The following is a 20928-nucleotide window of genomic DNA, read 5'->3' on the forward strand; positions in this document are numbered from 1 at the left end:
CAAAATTGAATATTAAACATGTGAAAACTGAATTCTAGGAGGTGGTAATGACCGCACCACCTCTCCTGACCAATCACAATGTGGGAAACTGTCACTTGCAACATTAGTGGGTGGTCTAAGGGTCCCCAAAACCGTATAATTGCCCTAGTTTAGCTTAGGAAAATTGTCCGACTTGTCCGAGTAGCAGACCTGTCACTGACCCTACGATCTCAATAGGTGCTCATTCTGAAAGTGCTGCGGAGCACTTTGTCCATACTTTCCACAATCTCCTAAGGGGTGGAAAATCCTAAGTGCTGGCGAAGCACTTTGCTGGGGAATTCGAAAATCCAATCGGGGTTTCTGGTGGATTACTTGCAGGAGGGGGTAACGCAGGCGTTGCTGTCCGAAGCTGTGGGTGTTTGTCGTACCCTGGGAGGCCCAGTCCTTGACCTGAACCTGAGGGGTATCCTGTCCTTACTGTCCGTGAGCTGTACCTGCTCGCATTCTGGCATTCCCTTTCTGAGGGTCCCTGTCCCCGTCTTCCCAACTAACCCGTGGCCAGGGTTGGTCTTCAATCTGAACTAGGTAAATATAGATTGTGGGTTTACGTCTCTCTCTCTCTCTCTCTCTCTCTCTCTCTTTTATCTGATCTGGTAAAAGTATTCTTACCTGTGTCATTGCTCTATTGCCATTGCAAATATATGTGTCTGAATTTTAGTTGGTTCCTTCTCTCCCCCCATCCTTTAGAAACTCATTGATTTTATAAAACCATAGCATGTTCCCGTTTTTTCCCCTTTTCTTTAGTGGTTTGCAGTGAACTTAGCAAGAATAGCTTAAATACTTAGGTTAAGTACATGTTCTAGGTCTCATCCCCAATCCTACGTTCTAGTATAAAATTGCAGTGACTAGTTTTTGTTCTAAAACTTCTACCTTTAGTTTCCCATATATCCTAATGGTCTTATTTTTAATGCAAAGTTACCTATTGGTGTTGATTTTAATGTTTGATATATTACTCTGTGTATCGCTTATTATCTTGGCATCTTCTCTTTGAATTCTTATATAAAGTTTCTTTGACTTCATCAGGTGTCTGTGGTCATTTTACAGAATTGTGAAAAGTATATTACTGATTATAAAGTGTATTGGATGTTAGGCCTGTCTACTATTTTCCCTAATAGCTCCAGGTCTGTCGTAAGAATTGTGCCTGTGGTAAGTCGGGTACATGGTAAGCAGAGGTAAATCCAAACTTGATTACTCTTAGCAGCGTGCAGGAGGAGAAATCCTCACCCGGATCACCCAATCAAATTAGTGGAGTAATAAAAAGTGTCTTTTCACGCCAAGGGCCCAGTGCGTGTGAAGGAATTGGTACCTCGGGTGACCTGGGGAAAACTGCGCGCTCTAGCAGTTGCATTGCCTTTTAGCCGATAATTTCCAGGCGTCAACCACTTGTAGGCTCAAAATCTAATAAAGTCTATAAATTAAGAGAAAAATCGAAGGGCATCAAGATGTAACTCAGAAAAAATACCTTTTAATGTGTGCTTATAGACAGCTTTAGCTGTATTGCTAGCCTCATCTTTCCCAAAAAAAGCCTGATATAAATATTTACATCCATGAACCATACAGGGTTTACAATCAGTTCTCTTCATCTATAGGCGATACTTTCAACGGGCGTAGCCAAGTCTCTGCCAAAACGCGAAATTTTGCGTTTCGCTGAGATTTCTTGCCGTTTCTTGGAAATTTGCAAAAGGCAACTTCGCAAATTCCGCCCACTCCTAGAATTTATTTCCTTTCTTTAATACATTTCTTAGCTGACTGGACTTGTGTGCAAAGTCCCTCACAAATGTGGCATAGTTCTCCAAAAGTCCCATAAATGATCTCAGCTTTTATTCGGCATTTGGAATTTGTGCATTTACTATTGCACTGACAAGATTCATTTTCAGCTTTATACCTTTGCTAATAATCAGGAGACCAAGGTACTCAACCTCCTTCACCAGGAATTTGCACTTGTCCTGCCTGCTCCATGGATACAGTTCAAAACTTCACGCAGCTCCTTATTGTGATCATCAACTTTTATTACGAAGACTAAAATGTCATCCTGGAAGAACACCATATTACTTATTCCAGGCAACAATTTTGCCTTCAATTTTGAAATACGCTGGCCGCAGAAGAGAGTCCAAATACTAGCCTGTTAAACTGGAAGACAATGGTAAAAAATGCCCTCAAATGCTTGGACTCTTGATGCAATTGCACTTGGTAGTAGGTGCTCCTGAGATCCAATTTCGAATAATAGTTGCAATTGCACAATTGAAAGATTAACTCATTAGTACTCGGCAGCAAAAAGTACTCCGTAATAACAGTGTGAATGAGGCTGCGCAAATCTACACAAAACCGAAAAGTACCATCAGCTTTCTTTGTCACGACAACCGGTGGCAACCATTGCGTCACCTCCACTGGATCAATAAACTTGTCTTTGATCATTTGGTCAAGAATGCACTTCACCTAACAAATAACATGTCTATTTGTAAAGCGCACGTTCACCACTACGGGTATCTTGGCACTGAATAACAGATGTTTGTTGTTACCCAACTCAATGGTACTCATTTTATCAACCTCAGATGGATGAAAGGCTGAGTGGACCCGCCAGGATTTGAACCTGTGACCCTGAGGTCGAATACAGGACCCTGCAGTAGACACATTAGTCCACTGAGCCACCAGACCCGGCTTAGACCTCAGAACGGGCTGCTAAAGGTACCTTCGCTAAATGTTTTACCGGGACAGCCTCCTTCTTTAACATTATTTTGCGCTGATTGTCTTATGCATAACCTATCCTCTAAAACCCTTCTGAAGTCTTTGAGTAACAAATCCAAATCTTCATCGACAATCACCAAAACTTGTTCTGTTTCCCCTGGGTATGCAATTATGTGTAGGTCGTACTGGTGACACTAGCCCAATATCGGAGGCCCTTCAGCTGCCACATAGACGTATACTTTTGTGATGCGTTTCTTTAATTCAATTTCTACTGTGAAATACCCCATCACACCATTATCAGCTCCCTGCTATCCTTTCAAAATGACATCCAATACTTTCAATACTTTCCCTGACCATACAGCATCAAACATCAATTTTGGTATGATTGTGTACAAGGAGCCTGAATCCACCATCAAAACAACCGACTTGTTGTTAAACATGAATTCTGCTTTGGGTTGAGTCTTCTCTTCTCAGTATGTTGCTCCTCTTCACCAACCATCATTACTCTGACTTCTACACCAACCTCAGCTTCTTCCAAGATTTGTTTGTTATTTGCTCTGCAGACATGGGCAAAGTATCCTTTTTTTCCACATAAGAAGAACTTTTGCCAATGGCAAAATAATTCCATGAGTCATTCATGTGCGAATAGCTACCACACCTGTAACACGAACTGGCACATTGAGTTTTTTGCCAGTTTGTCAATGAACTTCCCTTTTCATTTATACTTTTCTCACTACTTTTCTTCTGACTGACACTTGATAGATGCAGTTTTTTCTTCACTGTGTCAACCAACTCTGTTTCACTGTCAACCTTTGCTGTGGCTGGATTAGATTTTGCTTCAGTTCTTTGCATTTCCTTCATGCATTTCTCAGATTCCTCTACAATCTTGGCAATCTTGATGGCATCTTAAGAGTGGGGTAACTTGCAATCCAAAGTCTCTCTTGGGTTTTCCTACTACTACACTAGACAATCAATTGGTCTCTGATCATTTCTTTAGTCATCAAACCAGACCTGCACTTAGTAGAACTTGTGGCACCACATCACAACGTTAATTGTTTTTTTGCAAAGCAATTTTGTAATCTCATCTTGGCTTCCTTAAACTCATCCTCTATTACATCAGCATTTTCCTCATACACTTCTGGCAACTATTTGAATGCATGCTGTCCTTCGATACGCAAACTTCTCATTAAGATTGCTTTCTTTTGAATCGGTAAAAAAATTGAACCCCCTAATGCCAAAGTATAAACCTCAGCCCAATAGCCCAATCCTCCAATTCAATGGGTGGATCATCTTGTTGCATAAGGATGGGGGTGGCACAATTATCGACTGACTTATGTTTATGATGAATCTGAAACTTGAATGTTTAAAACAGCTGAGCAAAAATTAACAATCAGAGAGGCCAGTATGTATTGCTGTAACAAAATGGCACTGGAGCTATACCATAGAGAGTGCTCCAAGCTGCTCTTGGACCTTATCACACTAACTGAAGAGATCCACAGTAGCACAGATGGGAAGAAGGAGAGGCTGCTTATGTTTAATGGCAGATGAACAACCTGTACAGGTTAAGCCAGACACCATGCTCTAACAGCCACAGAACGCCATGACCTCACCCCCTTAAACCCCAGTACATCATCAACATGTGTAACATTGTATACCATACCCCACTGTAAATGAAAAGCCCACATTATAAAAGTCTTGCTTCAGGGTCAAGCAGAAGACAGTCCTTCTTCTGAGTCTCCACATGTCCAGGAGTGTTCTGATGGGTGGTTCTCAAGGTGGCCCGTCTTTAGGGGGGGGGGATGCGGGGGGGGGGCTGGGGGGGCTCCGTTATCTAACCCTCCTGTTTCCCTCAATGTGGTACCAATCTTACTAGGGAAGCAAAATGCAGGCAGGTCCAGGTGTGGCTGCATTTTCCATTGACAGAACAGGTGTTATCAGAAGTTAGGAAGGGGGCAGAGACAGCCCTAAGGCTTTCAAGTCCCGGAAGGGCTGAGTACAACTCTCCAAGTCATCCTGCTCAGGAGAGAAATTTCCCTCCCTAAACCGAGGACATATACAATTTAGTTGCACATGCCCTACTTTTTAAATACATTGCATTATGAATATTTAAGACCTACCTTAGGAGTGACGTACAAATATTATAAAGGACGGTTTAGGCCTGTCAAAAGGTTTATTTTGCCAGAACAAAATGAAAGTTTATAAGTGCACTACAGGCTGCAGTGACAGGCCTGTGAGATGTTTTACAGTGCAACTTTAGTGGGTGGCACAATGAGTGCTGCAGCCCACTAGTAGCATTTAATTCACGGCCGTGGGTACATGTAGCACCATCCATCTACCAGGGACTTATAAGTAAAATAAATGTACCCATCCACTGTCAATGAATTTAACCATGATAGGAAGGGAGAGCACACACACTTTACCACTGGTTAGCAAGTGTAAAGTGTGCAGAGTCCTAATGCCAACAAAAATAGGATTCGGCAATAATAGGGTAGTGAAGGCAACCGTCTAGGGGATTACCACACCAAAGATGGTAATTTCTAACAACACCAGATATGGTTTTCTTCACCAGAAAACCTGAGGACATTGAGGAGGGGCAGATAGCAGAGATGAAGATGAACCTCACACACAACGAACTGTGATGTAGAATGACATCCAGACAATATCATCATGCATTTTTTCTAACTTAGCATCCGCCAACCGTCCAACTGTACAATATAAAGAGCCTACCAATAGAGAATGTGTATCAATCTGTTTTTTTTTCACAGTTGCTACAAATGCCTCCATTGAGAAATTCGTGGAATGGATGATGATAGGTTGGGATTGTGTGGAACTACTCGTGGGTTATGTGGGGCTCTCATCTCCTTGGCCCTGCTTTTGTGACTTACATACAAAGCATGGATGTCAAAGTGAGTCACAGTAGTCCATGTTGTTCAGCATGCGCAGCAAGAGTTTATATATGCATCAGCGCCTGCCTGTGAACAGTCATGTACATGATGAGTATGGTTTGTGCAATCCAGTGGGAAGTTTTAGTTTTATTGACAAATTAATGATGGGCACTACATATGACTCCAGGCAAAATGCAGATTACTTTGTGTACATTTTATTACTCGGAATGTGACAATGAATATATGCATCATACCAACACGTGTTGATGGCCGTCCCGTCCCTCAGACTACTATGGGAGGTGAACAAGTAGAAGTAGGCAAGCCTTCTAGCACACTGGAGTGTCATTTCAACATAAATCAATCAACTGCACATGATGTATGCCCACTCATGCAGAGTTACTCATGACATGTTTCTGTATGTCATCAGGGAATTGCAAATGGGAAGGGGGTTGTGAGTGTGGTGACACTCCTAGATTTTTAAATGTTTTGGTGAAGGAGTTTCTCAGACATTGTTCACTATACACACATCATTAGAGCTGACATCGCAGTATACTACCAGGCACCCACTTTCACTGTGCGGGTGCACTTACACACCAACATCACCATTTCTCCTAGCAATTCTCTTACCTTGGGTTCCTCTGATTTCGAACCTCTACTCCTTCCACTCTGGACGTGTCAAAAACTGCCCATAATATTTTCTTCCCCTGGCTTGAGATAGACCTGCGGTGGGAAACCACCACCAGTTGCCATGTGTTTGTGCTGGTAAATGCCAACTAGCAAATCTGTCCCGCATTCCATGTTTGGAACGTCTTTTTGATGTCCACAACATCATATGGCTATGTCGATAGAACATTGCTTTTGTCCAGTATCCCATTCCACATGTTTTTGTATTCGGTACAGTCTTTAACATGATATGATCCATCACACAACGTGGTCCTTACCACCTCATCAGCCAATATTTACTGAATGTGAATTTTACCACCAAAGATGTAATTGTGGCCTAATGGCAGATTCTTATGACAGTAAAGCAGCAGACCATGCACTATTTATGGTGGGCAGATAATGTTAAGGATACCTTCTCGCGTTATCGTATGCTATTCTATGCAGGAAACATCTTGATGGCCACTAAGCATCCATGTCTCTTAAACAAATGCGCTTGCAGTGTAATTCAACTCCAGCTAAGTTATTTTACTGCATAATGCCTTGTTATGCTTTTTTATTGTCAAATATGTAAGTAGAGTTGCTCAGAGATTTGTCTTCATCTGTCACCCCAACTACTATCTTCTCATCATAATATAAGGTGCAGAACATGTTGCATGGTGAAACAATTCATATATGGTTTGTTTGAAGAAAGCCTTACCTGGAGTTACTGAGCGGACAACTACCGGTTTTTCACTTCCAGCCACAAACCCAAAGCCGAGCACGGGATCCCGCCTCATTTCCACTTTCCGCTGGGTGGGGGGATTAACCGTGCAGTTCTCAATGCGAGGATCTTCGTAAGATGCTGACTGGGTCAAGTGACTGTGGAAAGAAAGTTAGTTCAGAGTAAGCATATTGTAAAGATGAGGCGGAGGCAGGAGGTTAAGGTTCAGGATTTATTCAGGAGAAGAGAGCCGTCCAGCTTGAGGGGAAGACACAGCAATAGCAACTGCCAAGCAGGGAACACTGGGGAGGAATCCTCGCTACAGGACAATCTAAAGGGTGACATCACAGGGTGATGGGATGACAGCAATGGCAGTACAGATAACCACACACCTCCCCCCTTTTTATAAAAAAACAATTCAAGGAACACAGTAAAACAATGAGAAAAGGCAAATCAGATGTAATCACGGTATTTGTTGGGCCTCACAATAGCCCTCGAACTTCTTCTTAAACAATTGTCAGCACTAACATTAGAATCAACTTTTAAGCCATTGCCAACATTGATATTTGAAGAAGGAGCAGTTGCACGGGAGGGATCTTTGGCAACCCGAGAAGTGCTCCACCAATTGCCATTAGACAGTTTGACAGCATTCTAGCGAACATCAACAACCTGTTGGGATTCAAGAAATTTAGAAAAGCCTTTCTTAACTATGACCGGATTCTTGATTCTAACCCAGTCACCAGGATGAATGTTATGGGAAGACTCTTTTTTAGGTTCAACAGGATAGGGTAGAGAACTAGAAGATTTTTTGTTGGCACACTCCCACACTGCTTCCAAATCACAGCCCCGGTGGAGACTCTTGACCATCCAAAAGGGAACAGCTTGGGAGCAAGCTTTTCTTCCTCTCATTAGCTCGAAAGGAGAAAAACCTGTGGCAATATGGGGAGAAATGCGATAAGATCATATAAGATCTTTTACAGCTTGAAAGATACAATTATTTGACCTGAAAGCAGCTTGCACACATTCGACAATGACTCTGTTAAATCTCTCGGTTTTGCCGTTGCTTTGGGGATGGTACAACGGAGTTCTGGTATGTTTAATACAGCAATTGTTAAGGAAGACACTCATTTCTTTGGAAATGAATTGAACCCCGTTGTCGGTAAGGATTTCTTCAGGACACCCTTCCCTGAGAAAGATTCTGCTTAAACAATCAATAACACTCTTGGAGTAGGAACATTTATAGGTTCGACTTCGACCCACCTGGAAAGATGATCAACAAGGACCAAGAAGTATTTGGAAGTGTTGGGAAGGACATGGAACGGATCTAAAAAGTCCAGACCAATTTTTTGCCAGGCCCTAGCGGGAGGGGGAACAACAGAATTAGAAACACCTTCTAAAATGAGAACCTTGTCACTGGTGTTGCAGCGTGAACAGAGTTTGATGGCTTCAATAATCTGGTTGTCCATTCTTGGCCACCAAAAATTCGATCTGACATTTCTCTTGGTGATGGTGGCACCAAGATGACCGGAATGTGCATCAGTGATAATTTTCTCTCTGTAAACAGAAGGGGGAATACATTTATCACCCCTAACAATTTTACCATTCTCCAAAGAAAGTTCAGAGTTAATTTTCCAATAAATTTGAAGCTCAGGAGAAAGAGTTTTTTCTTTAGGCCAACCTTTTTGTATGAAGGAGATGACATCTTTGAGAATGGCATCATTCTCGACAGCCTTGATCCAGTCACATTCAGCAAAAGAAACAGACGTTTGGGAGATATTGGCCACAAAACATTCCTCAATATCAGTTTCGTCATTCTCATCAGGTACTTGTAGAGGTAGCCTTGACAAGCAGTCTGCCCGTCTGTTTTTGCCGCCAGGGATGTAGACAGCCTTGAAATTGAATTCCAAAAGTTTAGTGGAAAGTCTAGCCAATCGTGCAGTGGTGCGATTAACGTTTCTGCCTGATAAGATATCAACAAGGGGACGATGATCGGTTTGAAGAATGAACGGTCTACCCCATAGGTAAGACTTGAATTTCTCAACACTCCAAGCACAAGCAAGCAGTTCCTTCTCTATAACTGAGTATTTCCTTTCGACAGGACGGAGAGTCCTGGAGGCAAATCCGACGGTAAATTCTTTACCGTAGGCCATTTGAGAAAGAACAGCTCCTAAGCCATATTCGCAAGCATCAACAGTGACAATAGTTTCTCTGTTGCCATTGAAGGGTTGAAGAGCAGGAGCATTGGTAATGTGCTTTTTGATAAGTTGAAAACCTTTTTCACACTCATCAGACCAGCTGAAAGTGGCACCTTTTTTAAGTAAAAGCCTAAAACACTCTGTGGTCTTGGCATAGTCTCTCATGAATTTTGAATAAAACTCACAAAGACTCAGAAAGGACAAAAGCTGTTCCTTGTTGGAAGGGGCGGGAGCTTCAATGATGCTTTTGACAAGACCAGATCTTGGCCTGATGCCATTTTCAGAGATAATATGACCAAGATATTCCACTTCTCTGGTTTTGAAAACACATTTGCTCTTTTTTAAGGTCACGCCTCTATGTTCCAAAATGTGAAAGACCTGGTCAATGACTTTGTCATGTTCGTTCTCAGATTGAGTGAAAATAAGAATATCATCTTGAAAGACGACTACATTGGAGAGTTCCTCGAACATCTCCGACATGATGCGCTGGAAAACAGCAGCAGCAGAAGCCAAGCCGAAGGGAAGACGACGAAATTGGAATACGCCATCAGGTGTGACAAAGGCAGTGAGGTGACGTGAGAGAGGATGCAACTCAATCTGGTGGTAGGCCGCCTTTAAGTCAAATTTTGAGAACCAAGTGGAAGAACCTACTTTTGCTATTAAATCCTTAATGCGAGGGAGGGGAAAGCCATCAACCCAGATAGCCTGATTGAGACTGCGTAAATCCACACACATCCTAAGGTCACCAGACCTTTTCCTAGCAAGAACGATGGGAGAAAGCCATAATGTCGATTCAACTTTCTCAATAATTTCTTGTTCACACAGGGATTTTAGATGTTTGGACAAGTCCTCTCTGATACTGAGTGGGACATTTCTAAGTTTGTGTTTGACAGGAGTAATGCCATCTTTGACTTTGATGAAATGTTGAAAATTGGTGATTTTACCAAGGCGATCTTCAAAATCTTTTTTAAATTTGAGCTCCCACAATTTATCATTCAAAATGTTACATACAGGGGCAGGGGATGAAGACATAGAATGAGGAATATTGCACTCTTCAATAAATACAGGATTGGGTAGACCAGGCTTAATGGTGACACCGAATTCTGCTTGATGGATGAGACCCAGTACATTGATGCCCCATTTAGCAACATAAACCTTTCCTTTGATGAATTTGCTAAAAATGGAAATCTCAGCCCAGAAATAACCTAAAAGATTAATTCTACTTCCCTCAAAGGCTACAGAGAGAACATCAGGAGGAAGTAAACATTTGTCATGCCAAAAGTGAGAATACTTTTCGTAGGAAACAATGGTGATGCGAGCACCGGTGTCTACAAGTAGTTGAATATGACATTTGTCAATAGTGGCATCAACTTCAGGATCAGGAACAAGAATAGTACGACTAGCAGTATTGTTGTCTTTCACAACAACCACATATTCCTGACTGGTAACATCATATTCAGAATATTCAGTTGAATGCTCAAGAGAATTTAAATCAGGGGAAGAGTCTTTCTCATTCATAACACAACGTACATCACCTCTTTTACCTCTCATGCAGACCTTTGAAAAATGACCATTTTTGCCACATTGACTGCATTGTTGGTTGGCAGCAGGACAATTTTTGAAATTAGAAAAGTGGTAAGAAGAACCACATCTAAAACAAAAAGTGTTCCGGTTGAATTGTCTGTTAGGCATAAAGGGTCTTCTGGTGCTGGTATTTCCCATTCTCCTAAAATAACCGCGTGAATCACGAGGAACAAAATTAGAAGTCTTGATGGGAGGGGGCATTTTAGTGGAAACAGCACCAGAAATAGAAGTATTGGAAACAGCACCAGAAATAGAAGTATTGGAAAGGGAAACTTCTAGTTGTTTGGAATCTTCCAAGGAAGTCTCAATACTCTTGGCTATGTCAATAGCTTTATCGAGAGAAGGATCCTTGCATGATAACAACTTTCCCTGGATTTGTTTACAAGAACAACGAGCAACAAGTTGGTCTCTAATAAATTGAGAGGTGAAATTGTCAAATTCGCATTTAGAAGCAAGAATTTTCAAGGCAGTAACAAAAGTGTCAATGCTTTCTTCAGGTTTTTGAGCCCTGGTGAAAAATTTGTAACGATGAACAACCATATTTTTGGTTTTAACAAAGTACTTGTCTAACTTGGCTATGGCTATATCCAATTCATCAGGGGCTTCGCCAGGAGGAGGAACATAAGGTGGAAGATGATCAAAGACATTCTGGCCTTCGACACCCAGATGGTAGTACATTAAACTCTTTTTCCTTTCAGCGCGATATCTAAGACCATCTATTGCACCCAAGTAGGCCATAAAGGATCTTAACCACAGTTTCCATTCGAGAGGAGGATCACCAGGAGTCTGAAGAAATGGAGCTGGAGGAGAAACGCTTTGCATTGTGGTATCTTCTATTTTCTCTAGGAATGAAGTATTAAAATTAAAAGAAATGAGCTAGTAAAACAATTAACAATGACAGTACAAATGAAGTGCACAATAGCTTGTAAGAACTGTGCACATCAGTGTGCAAATGCTGTGCACATCAGCGTGTGAGTAGTACACTTGTAAGAACTGTGCACATCAGTGTGCAAATGCTGTGCACATCAGCGTATAATTTGTACACAATAGCGTATAATTAAAAAAAAAAATGTGCACGTCAGTGTGCAAATGCTGTGCACATCAGCGTGCGAATGAAGATAATGTAGACATCCGCATGTAAAACATAAGCGTGGAAGTATTGATGAGAAACGTGAAAGCTGTGCACATCAGCGCGAAGTTGAAGTTGAAGTTTTTTTTTTTTAAATATGTAAAGTGCTTAATCCGCTGTGGTAATTTAATCCGCCATGCGCTAGAGCTGTGCGCATCAGCTTGATGAATGAAGTAAAAAGGAAGGAGACCTTTGTGACGTTACAGAGTTCGATGACTGAGCAGCTGAGTGCAGCGAGAAGAAGCCTTGGTGACGTTACGAAGCCAAGCAGTGACTGGAAGCAGGAAAGACGTCTGAGTTGCTATGGTGACCGGCGTGCGTAGTGCGTGAAGACGCTTGGTGCGTTGGGACGCTGGATTGCTTGACGGAGAGCAAAGTTCTACGACGTCATCACTCTGAGGCGCAGCCCGAGGGGGAAGGAACAACGGAGAAGAATGCGCGCAGTGTTGAGAGCGCGAGGAAAAAGGTAGGAAAGTCTGGAAATGTGGCGAAAATCCTAGCGAAAGTCAGTTGATGAAAGCGGAGCGGGCTGGCACAGAGAATAAGGCAAATAGCACAAAGCTGGGTGACGTGCCGGAAAAGACGTGCAGATGAATTCAAATGGTAGTATTGCGGTGATGCTCTTTACATTGGTGACAGAGGATGGTCAGCAGTTCTTCAGCTGCTGTTAAAATCTTCAGAACAACTTCATCATCGAAGCGTTTTGAAATTCAGGACCTTTTATAATTCTTCCCATGATCTCCATCGTCATGTGAGTACATTTACAAATTACTTTCTTCGCTGCACTCACTGAGAGCCGTCGCAGCTATAGAACCCTTCACCGCAATACTACCATTTGAATTCATCTGCACGTCTTTTCCGGCACGTCACCCAGCTTTGTGCTATTTGCCTTATTCTCTGTGCCAGCCCGCTCCGCTTTCATCAACTGACTTTCGCTAGGATTTTCGCCACATTTCCAGACTTTCCTAACTTTTTCCTCGCGCTCTCAACACTGCGCGCATTCTTCTCCGTTGTTCCTTCCCCCTCGGGCTGCGCCTCAGAGTGATGACGTCGTAGAACTTTGCTCTCCGTCAAGCAATCCAGCGTCCCAACGCACCAAGCGTCTTCACGCACTACGCACGCCGGTCACCATAGCAACTCAGACGTCTTTCCTGCTTCCAGTCACTGCTTGGCTTCGTAACGTCACAAAGGCTTCTTCTCGCTGCACTCAGCTGCTCAGTCATCGAACTCTGTAACGTCACAAAGGTCTCCTTCCTTTTTACTTCATTCATCACGCTGATGCGCACAGCTCTAGCGCATGGCGGATTAAATTACCACAGCGGATTAAGCACTTTACATATTTAAAAAAAAAAAAACTTCAACTTCAACTTCGCGCTGATGCGCACAGCTTTCACGTTTCTCATCAATACTTCCACGCTTATGTTTTACATGCGGATGTCTACATTATCTTCATTCACACGCTGATGTGCACAGCATTTGCACACTGACGTGCACATTTTTTTTTTAATTATACGCTATTGTGTACAAATTATACGCTGATGTGCACAGCATTTGCACACTGATGTGCACAGTTCTTACAAGTGTACTACTCACACGCTGATGTGCACAGCATTTGCACACTGATGTGCACAGTTCTTACAAGCTATTGTGCACTTCATTTGTACTGTCATTGTTAATTGTTTTACTAGCTCATTTCTTTTAATTTTAATACTTCATTCCTAGAGAAAATAGAAGATATCACAATGCAAAGCGTTTCTCCTCCAGCTCCATTTCTTCAGACTCCTGGTGATCCTCCTCTCGAATGGAAACTGTGGTTAAGATCCTTTATGGCCTACTTGGGTGCAATAGATGGTCTTAGATATCGCGCTGAAAGGAAAAAGAGTTTAATGTACTACCATCTGGGTGTCGAAGGCCAGAATGTCTTTGATCATCTTCCACCTTATGTTCCTCCTCCTGGCGAAGCCCCTGATGAATTTGATATAGCCATAGCCAAGTTAGACAAGTACTTTGTTAAAACCAAAAATATGGTTGTTCATCGTTACAAATTTTTCACCAGGGCTCAAAAACCTGAAGAAAGCATTGACACTTTTGTTACTGCCTTGAAAATTCTTGCTTCTAAATGCGAATTTGACAATTTCACCTCTCAACTTATTAGAGACCAACTTGTTGCTCGTTGTTCTTGTAAACAAATCCAGGGAAAGTTGTTATCATGCAAGGATCCTTCTCTCGATAAAGCTATTGACATAGCCAAGAGTATTGAGACTTCCTTGGAAGATTCCAAACAACTAGAAGTTTCCCTTTCCAATACTTCTATTTCTGGTGCTGTTTCCAATACTTCTATTTCTGGTGCTGTTTCCACTAAAATGCCCCCTCCCATCAAGACTTCTAATTTTGTTCCTCGTGATTCACGCGGTTATTTTAGGAGAATGGGAAATACCAGCACCAGAAGACCCTTTATGCCTAACAGACAATTCAACCGGAACACTTTTTGTTTTAGATGTGGTTCTTCTTACCACTTTTCTAATTTCAAAAATTGTCCTGCTGCCAACCAACAATGCAGTCAATGTGGCAAAAATGGTCATTTTTCAAAGGTCTGCATGAGAGGTAAAAGAGGTGATGTACGTTGTGTTATGAATGAGAACGACTCTTCCCCTGATTTAAATTCTCTTGAGCATTCAACTAAATATTCTGAATATTTATTTATTTATTTATTTATTTTTAAAATTTATAAAGCGCGACGTATGCCCATGGGCGTCTTGGCGCTGTGACTCATTATGGCCTAGGCTCAGTATATATTTTAATTTTAACCGTGCAGGAAAGTGAGGGTATTATTGGTTAAAAAGCCACGTCTTTAACCGTTTCCTAAACTGTAGCAGTGTGGGAGAGGATCTGATTTCCAGTGGGAGTGTATTCCAAAGTCTGGCTGCGGCGATGGTAAAAGATCTGTCTCCCCAAGTAACAGTCTTTGTTCTCGGTACAGTGAGGAGGAGAGCATTTACTGACCTTAGTTGTCTAGCGGGGCGGTAGAGTATAAGCTTCTCCTTCAGGAACTTTGGCCCTTGGTGACGAGTGGCTTTGAAGGTGATACACAAAGTTTTAAACTTGATTCTATTCGTCACCGTCAGCCAATGATAGCTCCTGATAGTCTGTTTGATTGGTTGAAATTTAGGGGTACCAGACAGCAGCCTCGCAGCCGCATTCTGGACCATTTGCATTTTAGCCACAACCCGGGCCTGAGCATTCAAGAACAGGCCATTGCAATAATCTAAGGCGGACAGTACTAGTGAGCTCACCACTGTTTTTCCTCCTTTGTCTGAAAGAAATGGTATAATTTTCCTAAGGAGTTTGAGCTTGAAAAAAGCTGTGGAGGCTACTTGATTGGCGTGTTGGACAAAGTTGAGTTTCTCATCAAAAATCACACCTAGATTTCTGACTTTCTGCACCGGGGATGGCAGTGCCCCTAGCAACGGGGGCCACCATATTGAGGACCAAATCGGGAAAAGTTTTCCAAAAATGATCACCTCAGTTTTTTCTGAGTTCAACCTTAGGCAATTACAAGCCATCCATTCCTTGATGGCCAGCATGCCTTCTTGAAACCTGGCTGCCACCTCCTCGCCGTCGTCATTGATGGCCAGGACCAGCTGAGTATCATCCGCATAGGTGGTAAGGCTCATCCGGTAGGTGTTGATGACCTTAGCTAAGTCCGCCACATAAATGTTAAAAAGGGTCGGACTTAGGGATGAGCCTTGTGGCACACCACATGGGAGAGCCAGGTTCGTTGATCGAAAAGGCCCCATTGTTACTGCCTGTGTTCTTCCTGAAAGGAAGGAAGCGAGCAGAGCCCTGGCCACGGCCTGGACGCCCAGCTCCTCGACACGGTCAATCAATATAGAATGATTGACCGTGTCGAAGGCCGCCGATAAATCCAGCATGATTAGGACCGCCGTGCCACCTTGATCTTTAATGGCCCTGATATCATCAGCTGCCTTGATGAGCGCAGTTTCGGTTCCATGTAGTTTCCGAAAACCAAACTGCGACTCATCCAGCAGGTCATTTTGATCAATATATTCCGATAGCTGGGCATTCATGACCTTTTCCACCACTTTCGCTACAAAGGGAAGACTTGCAATAGGTCTATAGTTTTTTAATAGCTCTTTATCTAGGCCTGGTTTCTTCAATAGTGGTTTTAATAGTGTGGTCTTCAATTTATCCGGAAAGACACCCGAGGTGAACATATTGTTACAAATTTGCTTTACAAATGCACCGATCAGGTCCATCACTGGAGGAAAAATCTTAGGTGGACAAGTGTCTAGAGCGGAACCTGTTTTAACAGATTTAATCAAATCTATTATTTGATCCTCTGTCGCCTCTTTAAATTGGGTGAGTGAACATGTAGTTTGTTTATCAATTGTCACAGGTGCCGAATTGCTTGACGGGTTGATCGTAGAAAACTCGGCATAGATATCGTTCACTTTGGAGTAGAAAAAGTTTGCTAAGGCGTCACAGAAAGTCTGTGAGGGGGGAGGGGTCAGGTCAGGTTGATTTCCAGTTAAAGATTTCACTACCTCATATAGTTGTTTGCTGGAATTTTTCGCGCCATTAATTTGTTCCTCATAAAAGGTTTTCTTGGCCTCCAAGATCATATTTTTGTATAATGCCAGTGTCTGTTTATATAGTGTTCTTGAATCATTATCGTAGTTTTCACGCCATTTCCTCTCGACACTCCTACAAACCTGTTTCTGTTTTCTCAAGGATTCCGAAAACCAAGGGGCTGAGGGCGTCCTCCGGTTTTTAGATATGGTTTTTAGTGGCACCGAGGTTTCTACTGCCAAAGTTAGCCAATCTGAGAATTGCTGCACAGCTACGTTGGAATCCTCAGAAATGGATGGCCAGGTATCGGCTAGCGATGTTCTCAACATCTTTGTATCCGCGTCCTTCCAAACTCTGAAAGGTTCTGAAGGTAGGGTGTTCTGATTAGTTTTAATGGCCTTGTTTATGCTAAAGCTACTCACAATAGCAAAATGGTCAGTCCAGGTTAGGGGTAATATTTCTTTTATAGTTATATTATTTATATTGGTAAAGATCCCATCTAGGGTGTGACCGGCCTCATGTGTCGGTGCCGTCACCAATTGGGATAAACCCATGGTAGCAAGATCAGCCACCAGTGACGAGGTGTCAGAGTCATCAGATTTTTCCAGATGGAAATTTAGATCCCCCAGTACCATAAAGGTATCTTTGATTGCTAGAGGTTCCATCCAGGAGAGTAGAGAGGCCAGAAAATCTGCTCGTGCTCCAGGAGGTCTATATATGAGTACTCCTTGAAGGTTGTATGAAGGAGAAGGCTTAATTGCAAAATGTAGGGCTTCGCAAGTATTAGATGATATTGGCGAGACTCGAACTGAGTAGTTGTTCCTCGTAATGATTGCCAGGCCCCCTCCTTTTTTATTTCCTTGTCTATCCTGTCGATATACAGAGTAACCACTAGGTACCGCTATCACTAAATCCGGGCCGGATGAGTCATTCATCCATGTTTCGGTAACAAAAAGCAGATCTAAGCTTTTATCGGTAATTAGATCAGAGATTTCTTGCCTATGCTTTCCTACAGAGCGGGCATTTATAAGTGCGATGGTAATTTCACTGGTCATGCTTTTGGGAGATTTAGTTGGTGTACCTCTCCTATTATTAAACGGTATTTTGGTTTTACATCCCGGACAAGAGGTACTTACATCGTGGATGTTATCAGGGCTGTGTTGGACGCAGTCTGATCCTTCCATAGGTCTGAGCCGGTATAAGTCGGCCGCGGAGTATCTGCTTCCATCTGGCTCGATTGGACCAGGGGTTATGGCGCTGGGCGCGGGTCCGGCGCGGACGGGCGCAGACGGGCTTGCCTTTGGCGCGCCTTCGGCGCGCCGCCGGCGCGCCCGCTGCGCCCGCCCGCTGCGCGGACGTACAGCCGTTCTGTTTTTGTCCAGTGCTAAGGGGGGGGCGGGTCCAGCTACTGTGACGCTACCCTTCGTTCTCTCGGCGCCAGCACGCAGTCTGCTGCGCTGAGAACAGCGTGGGGAGTCAGCGAAGTCCTAACAATCAGGCTCGCATTTTAAAACTAGTACAAAAGTTGTAAAGGAAATGCCACAAACATAAATGAATGCACACTTTTAAAAATCACACTTCAGCCCCCGGCTTCCGCCTCAGGGGTAGACCATAACAAAGTCAGCGCGCTTTGCGCATGCGCTCTTTAAGTAGTGTGGGAGGGCGGGGCGGTCCAGCTACTGTGACGCTACCCTTCGTTCTCTCGGCGCCAGCACGCAGTCTGCTGCGCTGAGAACAGCGTGGGGAGTCAGCGAAGTCCTAACAATCAGGCTCGCATTTTAAAACTAGTACAAAAGTTGTAAAGGAAATGCCACAAACATAAATGAATGCACACTTTTAAAAATCACACTTCAGCCCCCGGCTTCCGCCTCAGGGGTAGACCATAACAAAGTCAGCGCGCTTTGCGCATGCGCTCTTTAAGTAGTGTGGGAGGGCGGGGCGGTCCAGCTACTGTGACGCTACCCTTCGTTCTCTCAGCGCCAGCACGCAGTCTGCTGTGCTGAGAACAGCGTGGGGAGTCAGCGAAGTCCTAACAATCAGGCTCGCATTTTAAAACTAGTACAAAAGTTGTAAAGGAAATGCCACAAACATAAATGAATGCACACTTTTAAAAATCACACTTCAGCCCCCGGCTTCCGCCTCAGGGGTAGACCATAGAATATGATGTTACCAGTCAGGAATATGTGGTTGTTGTGAAAGACAACAATACTGCTAGTCGTACTTTTCTTGTTCCTGATCCTGAAGTTGATGCCACTATTGACAAATGTCATATTCAACTACTTGTAGACACCGGTGCTCGCATCACCATTGTTTCCTACGAAAAGTATTCTCACTTTTGGCATGACAAATGTTTACTTCCTCCTGATGTTCTCTCTGTAGCCTTTGAGGGAAGTAGAATTAATCTTTTAGGTTATTTCTGGGCTGAGATTTCCATTTTTAGCAAATTCATCAAAGGAAAGGTTTATGTTGCTAAACGGGGCATCAATGTACTGGGTCTCATCCATCAAGCAGAATTCGGTGTCACCATTAAGCCTGGTCTACCCAATCCTGTATTTATTGAAGAGTGCAATATTCCTCATTCTATGTCTTCATCCCCTGCCCCTGTATGTAACATTTTGAATGATAAATTGTGGGAGCTCAAATTTAAAAAAGTTTTTGAAGATCGCCTTGGTAAAATCACCAATTTTCAACATTTCATCAAAGTCAAAGATGGCATTACTCCTGTCAAACACAAACTTAGAAATGTCCCACTCAGTATCAGAGAGGACTTGTCCAAACATCTAAAATCCCTGTGTGAACAAGAAATTATTGAGAAAGTTGAATCGACATTATGGCTTTCTCCCATCGTTCTTGCTAGGAAAAGGTCTGGTGACCTTAGGATGTGTGTGGATTTACGCAGTCTCAATCAGGCTATCTGGGTTGATGGCTTTCCCCTCCCTCGCATTGAGGATTTAATAGCAAAAGTAGGTTCTTCCACTTGGTTCTCAAAATTTGACTTAAAGGCGGCCTACCACCAGATTGAGTTGCATCCTCTCTCACGTCACCTCACTGCCTTTGTCACACCTGATGGCGTATTCCAATTTCGTCGTCTTCCCTTCGGCTTGGCTTCTGCTGCTGCTGTTTTCCAGCGCATCATGTCGGAGATGTTCGAGGAACTCTCCAATGTAGTCGTCTTTCAAGATGATATTCTTATTTTCACTCAATCTGAGAACGAACATGACAAAGTCATTGACCAGGTCTTTCACATTTTGGAACATAGAGGCGTGACCTTACAAAAGAGCAAATGTGTTTTCAAAACCAGAGAAGTGGAATATCTTGGTCATATTATCTCTGAAAATGGCATCAGGCCAAGATCTGGTCTTGTCAAAAGCATCATTGAAGCTCCCGCCCCTTCCAACAAGGAACAGCTTTTGTCCTTTCTGGGTCTTTGTGAGTTTTATTCAAAATTCATGAGAGACTATGCCAAGACCACAGAGTGTTTTAGGCTTTTACTTAAAAAAGGTGCCACTTTCAGCTGGTCTGATGAGTGTGAAAAAGGTTTTCAACTTATCAAAAAGCACATTACCAATGCTCCTGCTCTTCAACCCTTCAATGGCAACAGAGAAACTATTGTCACTGTTGATGCTTGCGAATATGGCTTAGGAGCTGTTCTTTCTCAAATGGCCTACGGTAAAGAATTTACCGTCGGATTTGCCTCCAGGACTCTCCGTCCTGTCGAAAGGAAATACTCAGTTATAGAGAAGGAACTGCTTGCTTTTGCTTGGAGTGTTGAGAAATTCAAGTCTTACCTATGGGGTAGACCGTTCATTCTTCAAACCGATCATCGTCCCCTTGTTGATATCTTATCAGGCAGAAACGTTAATCGCACCACTGCACGATTGGCTAGACTTTCCACTAAACTTTTGGAATTCAATTTCAAGGCTGTCTACATCCCTGGCGGCAAAAACAGACGGGCAGACTGCTTGTCAAGGCTACCTCTACAAGTACCTGATGAGAATGACGAAACTGATATTGAGGAATGTTTTGTGGCCAATATCTCCCAAACGTCTGTTTCTTTTGCTGAATGTGACTGGATCAAGGCTGTCGAGAATGATGCCATTCTCAAAGATGTCATCTCCTTCATACAAAAAGGTTGGCCTAAAGAAAAAACTCTTTCTCCTGAGCTTCAAATTTATTGGAAAATTAACTCTGAACTTTCTTTGGAGAATGGTAAAATTGTTAGGGGTGATACATTTATTCCCCCTTCTGTTTACAGAGAGAAAATTATCACTGATGCACATTCCGGTCATCTTGGTGCCACCATCACCAAGAGAAATGTCAGATCGAATTTTTGGTGAACAACCAGATTATTGAAGCCATCAAACTCTGTTCACGCTGCAACACCAGTGACAAGGTTCTCATTTTAGAAGGTGTTTCTAATTCTGTTGTTCCCCCTCCCGCTAGGGCCTGGCAAAAAAT

The 20928-nt window shown here is 42.9% G+C and overlaps 1 protein-coding gene across 1 annotated transcript in view; it reads right to left on the reverse strand.

Annotated features, from left to right (window-relative positions):
• The window catches only part of FRMPD4 (FERM and PDZ domain containing 4), a 1562866-nt gene that overhangs the window by 678971 nt on the left and 862967 nt on the right, over positions 1-20928 (reverse strand). The window contains exon 3 of the mRNA XM_086934577.1: positions 6970-7130. Coding sequence (XP_086790703.1) covers positions 6970-7130 — 161 coding nt within the window. The remainder of the gene's footprint in view (positions 1-6969; positions 7131-20928) is intronic.

This window comes from Lissotriton vulgaris, chromosome 8, assembly GCF_964263255.1.
Source record: "Lissotriton vulgaris chromosome 8, aLisVul1.2, whole genome shotgun sequence".
Classification (NCBI taxonomy): Eukaryota; Metazoa; Chordata; class Amphibia; order Caudata; family Salamandridae; genus Lissotriton; species Lissotriton vulgaris.